We start from the raw sequence: 7,595 nt of genomic DNA on the forward strand, positions 1-7,595 counted from the left end.
GACATTTCCAGTCACTTTTTTTGCAAGAATTTAGCTGGCAAAGGCAGGCTAAAAACAAAACGCACGCCCGTTTCGTCTCACATTCCAAGCAGAGGGGTTTATTTTCAATGGAAAATTGGGACGTTTTATGAATCCCTGCTGCTTAGCTGTGTATCTTACAGCCCTTCAGGCTTTACAGGTCTAAGGGATGGATTTGTCTAAGCTATTATTACACACTCTATAATTTATTAGACTTAAATTTAAGGATATCAGCTCAGCAAGGATTTTTATTTCACACTTATTCACTCTTTCAGCCTTTAAGTGAACATGAAAACTATAAACGGAGCCCCTCTTCAGTTCAAGGCTTTGGTAATCAAATCTGTGTTGCGCACAATCAAGCCGTGATGTTGCAAATTTGACATAGTCTCACATTCAAGGCTCTTTTACTCTTCCTCCTTGGGATGATGCCTTCGTCCGGAGGTACATGACCTCAAGCCTGGAGGTTTCCCTGACTTCAATCACGGCAGGTTAAAGCCTCCAGGCACTTGGAAAAGTCAACTGGCCAAAGGATGCTCTCCATCACCATGGAAACACACGTGGGAACCCATAGGACGGAGCAATCTCATCACGTTGAATTTCTGCTCTTAATTTTGTTGCTAAAAATCCCTGCAAACAGTGCTCATTTCAGAGATAGCGATATTCGGGTGCGGACGGGGGGCAGATTCCACCTGTGTGCTCAGCATCCTTCCCAACAGCAGAACAGTGGCACCGCTCTTTGCCCTTCCAACATATAAATATCTAATTTTATTTTAATTTAATTTTGTTTTTCTTCTAGAAAATGGATTCTTCACATTTTTGGAGGAGGAGACCGCTCCCTCTTCACTCTTCATCAGATCCGTGTAAGAAGGTGGCTTGGGAGCTCATGTCGTACTTTTGCTGCCGGACTCCGAGGCCGATGTAGGGCTCTCCGCTGCCTCTCCCGCACCTCTGGATGCAGCTGTAACACACGAGCCATAGATCCCCATTAGCAAACCCCCCCAAACTGGTGCCACTCACCAGACTGCTCAGGGGAGCCAAGCGCACTTATAATACACACACAGAGGGGGAGAAATTATTATAAATGACCTAAAACACTGGGGTTTGGGGTTTTTTTTATGCTGTATAAAGCCTATTTGCTTGCATAGACTATCCCATCTGTAGCCCATGTCTCGGCAAACCACGCAGCATCCCTCAGGGGCTCTTCGGCTGTAGGAGCACCCCTGGAAGAGGGATAACATCCCCTTCCCGCTCCCTTGGAAAAGCCATGCCAGGGGCTGGCGATGCCTTAGCAATCAGACAGCGCGGCTGTACCTCCGCGACTGTCACCCGCTCTGAAATCCTTGCAAGGGAAGGGGACAAAGTGTCAGGCAGTCCTGGTAATGCTTTGATTTCTCTATCGAATTAAAGTTTGACTTCCAGCACCCGGTGCAGAGGGAAAAATGTGGCGTGAGTTCCGGGAGCAGCTCTGGGGGCTCAGCTGATTGAGTTCTCTGCATTTAATGCCCGTGCCTCTCGCTGACACTCTTTTGCATTCTGTGCGGTCGACAAATAACACGCCCGCTTGTCATCGTGCCCTAAAACTTGCAGCAGTTAGGGACAGCTTATTCAGCTGTGACTTTGTACTCCAGGAGCATCTGGAGTACATCTGCATCTCACTCCAGACATCCCCATCCCTGTCTGCCCACCCCACTCCTGCCCAAATTCATACCCCAGCCGTACCAGTAAGCAAGGGTGTAGTTTATAGCCAGGATGGCCACAGCAGCCGCCCAGTGCCAGAAGAAGCACATGGTGAGGAACATGATGTTGCCATGGTCGTTCTCATCCCACATCGGACCTCCCCACGGCTGGAACAGCACGACCCCGATCTGGGTGGAACAAACAATTTATGACCTTGGGGGAAAAATAAAAATAAATCGATGTCCTCAAGCCCTCCAGCACCATCTCGGTTATCACCATGAGCCACTTGGTGACCCAGGGAATTGAGCCCTGACCAGGATAGCGGTTTTTGGGGAGGCAGTGCTGGCCTCATTGAAGTCCAGCCTTGCAATGAGAGGCCACGCAAAGCAAGCGTGCGCCCGCCATCTCTCTCTTTCTGGACACAATTGTCCCTCTGCATTGCAGACTCCTAGCCACCCTTCACATCCTCCAAATTTAGCATTTTACAAGCTCAGCCCAGTTTTTCATCTCTGAATAAACCGTGTGAGTTAGCACAGCAGACCTGGGGCTGCGAGCAAGGGGGAGAACTTGCATTTCTTTCTGGCAGCCTAGTTTGGGGAGTGGTTATCTCCAGCTGATTCCTTTGCTTCTCCAGCTACTACCAAAGCAATCGGCTGGCCGTGTTTTTACTCAGCCATTTTATTGCTTGGTGGGGTTTGCATCTTTCCACTAAACCAGAGGGAGTGCTGCAGGGTGCATTAGACACATTAAGCAATTAGTACTTGGTTGTTAGATGCTGTAAAACGCTGCTCGCTCCCTGCGAGTGCTTGCTTTTGCTGTTCCCCCCAGAGAAGCAATAAACCCAGAAAAAAAAAAAAAGCAGTCTTCAAAGATGACCTGTGAGAAGTCAATTTTCATTCTGGGTTATGATCTATTTATGAAGCGAGCCTGGCAAAATTATCCTTCAGAGATGTGCAATTGATAGGTGATGTACGGCTCCTTTTCCTCTTTTTCCATTGCACTCCTACCTTGGCGCTCAGCTCCGCAAGAGAAGGCAGAACTGACCTGCCAGAACCACGTTCCCTGGACGATGGTGACGCCAGCTCTAAACATCTCCAGGACGATGTTGTCACGGAGGAAGACCTCCAGCATGATGCTGCAGGCCCCAGAGAAGATGGCGATGAGCAGCAGGGAGTGGATATGCTGATCCAGCATGGGGCGGTGAAGGACGTGGTAATAAAAGAGACAACCTGCCAAAAAGACAAGAGGAAATGGCCTCAAGTTGTGCCAGGGCAGGTTTTGGTTGGACATTAGGAAAAATTTCTTCCCCAAAAGGGTTGTCAAGCACTGGAAGGGGCTGCCCAGGGAAGGGGTCGAGTCCCCATCCCTGGGGGGATTTAAAAGCCAGGCAGACGAGGTGCTTAGGGACAGGGTTTAGTGGTGGGATGGCAGGGTTAGGTTAACGGTTGGGCTTGATGATCTTAAAGGGCTTTTCCAACCTAAACAATTCTATAATTCTCTGAAAACACATACCATGCTTAGGGTAGCATTAGTAATACCAGCTATGACTGCAGAGCCCTGGTAGGGTAAATCACCTGCCCAGTTGGCAAACTGAGATAGGTTGCCATGAAAACAAGGGACTCCACATAGCACCATCCCTCTCGGTCTCCTGGTGTCTCACCATGCTGGAGGGATGAGATGCACAACCTTGGGGCAGGAGGATCTGGGCGATATGGGGACCAAAGACAGAGGACAACAGAAGGGTGGTTTTCTTCCCATGTTGGTGCCGTCACCCCTTCAGGTCACCCTCCCCTTGTAGCCAGGTTCCTGCTGGGCTCTGCTTTTCTATCGCTAAACTTCACTATTTTCTTGGGAGGTGGAAACGATGGCTTCCCTTTACTTACATGCCAAACTGTGCCTGTTGAGCTGCCCCTGCCACTGCTTCAAAACCCACTGGGATCAGGGAAAGGAAAATAACAAGAGATGTGCCTTCATCACGGGGTTTTCTATATAAGCAAGACCTTCATTTCCCAGTGGCTTTTCCCTGTGTGATCCAAGAGGGGTCTAAAATCCTGGCTCACGACTTGCAAGACAGCTTGAAGACAAAATGATATTCATGATGTGCTTGAGCCGGAATAAGTCACTTGAATTTGCCACGTGCAGTGCAAGCAGATGAGGATGATGATGCCTGCAGTGCAATTAATGGCTCTCGGGGGGGGGACACGCGGGGCACGCAAACAGTTCTGTAGATGTAAGATAAATGCAGCATCCACCAGCCATTTATCATAAGGAGGAAACAGCCTGCTGCTTTGTACCGCTGCCACCCCAGAAATCCCAAACCAGGCAAAGCCAGGACCTGCTCATGCCTGTATTTCTCATCTTACTACAGACTGCCCTTCAATAATATATCACCTACAAAGTCTCCTGTCTTCGGGGGCATTCAGAGCAATATCTCCGTATGGAAAATTTGGTCCCTCTCTGACTCGCACTCCAACATCCCCCCCCACCCTTCCCCAAATTAAGCATCACCTTCTACCGACCTTCAACGAACACAGCCACGGACAGCATGAGGCGATCCAGACCCCGTGGCACCACCTGGGAGGCATAGGTGAAGACGTCCACCACCCCGGAGAGGCCGTAGAAGAGGTACATGGTGGTGTGCTGCCAGTTCATCAGCTTCACCCAGTCGCGGTTCTCCCCGCTGTAGATGTACAAGTGTGGACCGTCTGGGACGAACTGCTCTGCCAGCATCCCTGCATGGACACGCAAGAGCGCGGGTGATGGTTTATTTGCGATGATGGTTGATGCTACTCATTGCCGTGGTGGGGTTCTGAAGCAAGAGCTGATGGCTTTGCGTTAGGGAGAAAAGACTGGATACAGAAATCAGGCCTGACTGTATTAGTGGTAGCTCAGGTTTGGGAAGGGGTACAAAACTTGGTCTTTTCACATTATTAGAGCTCAAGACAAGATGAACATCAAGGACTCATCCTTCCACATCTGGACCGGTTTCCCTGGGGTCAGGGCTCCAGTACATTCATCACTACAGGCTGGGAAGTTACCAGCATAGTCAGGAACATATAACCCTTACCTATTAGAGCAAAGATGATTTTGATTCCCCCTTCGATGGCATCCACACGCTCGAAACAGTAAATCCTGTGGGACTTCTTATTTACTTTCTGGCTGAGATACTGCAGTGGGTATTTCACAGACCACCAGAGCCCAAAGAGCAGGAAGAAACTGCCGGGAAGCGCGTGACCCTTGAAGTTCGCCATCCTGACAACCTCCTCTTGACTACAAGGCAAAGAAAAACAACGTCATTACACAACTTACACCAGTTATTTGAACTAGCACTGGAAAAAAATGGGATTTCCTTTGCAGGGAGGACTTGGAAAAGGCTAGACTAGGCACACAGGAATAGGAAGGAGCACTGAGAAACCCTCCAAGGGTGAGAGGTGGGAACATCAGGGACCTCTCTGAGGTCCTTGCCCCAAGGTTAGGAAATATCCGAAAAAGCCGGAGCCCGAACTAGTTTAACAGAGGCCACATATCTGCTGCAATCTCTGACACATCCCAGCCTGAACTTTGCATCCCCCAGGATCCCTCCCAGCAATAGCTCCTGCTTTTCCTGCCCTTCCGCAGGTACGAGCGAGAACAGCCGCTGCAGACCAAGGCAGGGTGGGCTTTTGGGACCGGGCAGAAGAGAAAATACACAGGGAAAAGTCAGGTCTAGGGGAAAACATCACTGGGTTTCTTTAGCTCCTTGAGCAGCCACTGAAGTGGTGTGCTATGTCCAAAAATTTTTTAAATTCCCCAAATTTTTTCAGTCCGCAGAGGGGGAAGAAAACCCACCCCACATCTATTTCGCAAAGCCAAAGCAATTTGTTAAAAACATAGCTTCAAAAATACCCCAAAAGCTGCTGGAAACAAAACATTTTGGTTCTGGGCAAAGAAAACAACACACTCCCTGCATCACTGCCTCCTCCCACCCCTTCTTCTCTCTCCGGAGCATCACTAAGCCGGGATTTGCACCGCACAGAGCCCGGGGATCCCAGCTGAGCTGCTCGAGCCTCCGTGCCGGAGCGCACGCATGCACGGTTTGTAGGAGAGCCGGGGGACCCGTTTCCTAGGAGAATTACAGCAATTAAAACCCAGCCGGCTCCTGTTTGCCATTTGCTGGTTTGCTTAATTAGGTGGAGAAACGATTAGCTCTTTCATGTGGGCTCTGGCATATGTTCGGGGGCCTGCCTTGGCGCGATCGCAGGTCGGCTGTGTCAGGCTGGTCAATTAGGATTTTTTTAATTGATAGCAAAGGCTGTGCTGCTGGCACCTAGGACTTCCTTCCCCGTTTAGTAACGCTCCCCTCCACGCCGAGCTGCGCTTGACGCTGGGCAGAACCCAGCTCCCTTGTGGCGCGGATGCTGCCCATCCACGTAGCAAGGGGCTGCGTAGTTTGGTGCTGGACCTGACCTCCCCATCCCAGGCGCCCACAACTCACTTATCCTTAAACTACCTTCCCCAGCTGCATTTCGGGCTTCAGTCCCCACTCCCTGGAAATATAAACCAAAAAATACTCTTATTTTGCTGTCGTTTGCCTTCTGCATACAGAATAATTTGGGCGTGAGGGTGAAGGTGGTTTGCTGCCACCAGCCTTTGAGAGGGGAGAGCGGTTGGGTTGGCTTTATAAATATCTAATTTCAGGTCGGTTTGTCCCAGGGCCGCCTTGTTTCGCCCCATGAAGTCCATGCCCTGGAGCTCGCCTGTGTGCGGATACCATCTCCCAGAGGCAGGAAAATCCGCTGGCTTAGATCAGACCTGCTAAAGCCCTGTAGCTGACCTGCCCGATTTGAACCGGTTTAACCAAACCGGCTAATCCAACACCTTGAGGTGAGCAAACATTGCCTCCTGGTGCAAGCACCTCCCAGGCGCACGCAGCAGCCGACATGTCCTTGCAGCTTACACTGGGCCCTCCCCAAATCCCTGTGAGCCATCATGGTGGGTTTCAGGCAAACAAATTGAGGAGGGGATTTAATCCAAGGGTGGAAAAACCACACATGGAAATATTATTTTCTACCGTGCTGGCTAGCAGCTTTGCGGGCAGCTGTTAGCAGCGCTGCAAGGCTCTGCCTTGTTTCATGACTTAAAAGGAGAGATTTATTGACAGTGGGTGCATCGGGTAATTAAACACAAAATCAAAGCAAGACGCCGTTTGCCAGCACTGCTAGCACAGCCCAGTGGGTTAGTACAAAGGTATTAGTCCTTTGAAAGGGACAGGCGGGGAATCAGAGCATCCACCTGTATCCCTGTGATTAAGGGAGCAGCAGACCTCAGCCAGGGAGATGGCTGAAAAATCCGTATTTTCTGGGTGAGCAGCGAACCCCATCACATCCATGCAACGGTAGAGCATCGGGATAATGGCGGAAAGCAGAACTAAACCGATCCCGGAATACCATGACAAGAAGTACTGCAGCCATATCATGCTATATTAATGCTATAATTACAACACTACCCCAGCAATAGTCAAATATGTAACTCCATGACCTAGCTCCAGCAGATACATCTTAAAGGCGGATATTTCATAGAATCATAGAATGTTTTGGGTTGGAAGGGACCCCTAGATGTCATAGACTCATCTAGGTTGGAAAAGCCCTTTAAGATCCCCAAGCCCAACCGTTCCCCTAACCCTGCCATCCCACCCCCAAACCCTGTCCCTAAGCACCTCATCTATCCTTCTTTTAAATCCCTTCAGGGATGGGGACTCGACCACCTCCCTGGGCAGCCCAAATGCTTTCCCCGCTCCGGTAACACTGTCCGGGGAGAGCTTCGCGATGAGACGTTGGCAGGCAAGGCTCTCATCCCGCATGGACGCTGATTTACAGCGTTCTGCATCCGCACATGGGTTTTTTGGGTTGTTTTATTTATTT

General features: G+C 50.1%; 1 protein-coding gene across 1 annotated transcript in view; it reads right to left on the reverse strand.

The window, feature by feature from the left end:
* Positions 1–858: 858 nt before the first annotated feature.
* Positions 859–7,595, reverse strand: part of LOC104123957 (transmembrane protein 45B) — a 9,875-nt gene continuing 3,138 nt past the window's right edge. The window contains exons 2-6 of the mRNA XM_009636260.2: positions 4,763–4,960; positions 4,215–4,427; positions 2,740–2,924; positions 1,738–1,883; positions 859–976 (exon numbers count right to left, since the gene is read on the reverse strand). Of these exons, the coding sequence (XP_009634555.1) occupies positions 859–976; positions 1,738–1,883; positions 2,740–2,924; positions 4,215–4,427; positions 4,763–4,946 (846 nt within the window). The 5' untranslated portion in view covers positions 4,947–4,960. The remainder of the gene's footprint in view (positions 977–1,737; positions 1,884–2,739; positions 2,925–4,214; positions 4,428–4,762; positions 4,961–7,595) is intronic.

Source organism: Egretta garzetta, unplaced genomic scaffold, assembly GCF_000687185.1.
Source record: "Egretta garzetta isolate BGI_Z169 unplaced genomic scaffold, ASM68718v1 scaffold943, whole genome shotgun sequence".
Classification (NCBI taxonomy): domain Eukaryota; kingdom Metazoa; phylum Chordata; class Aves; order Pelecaniformes; family Ardeidae; genus Egretta; species Egretta garzetta.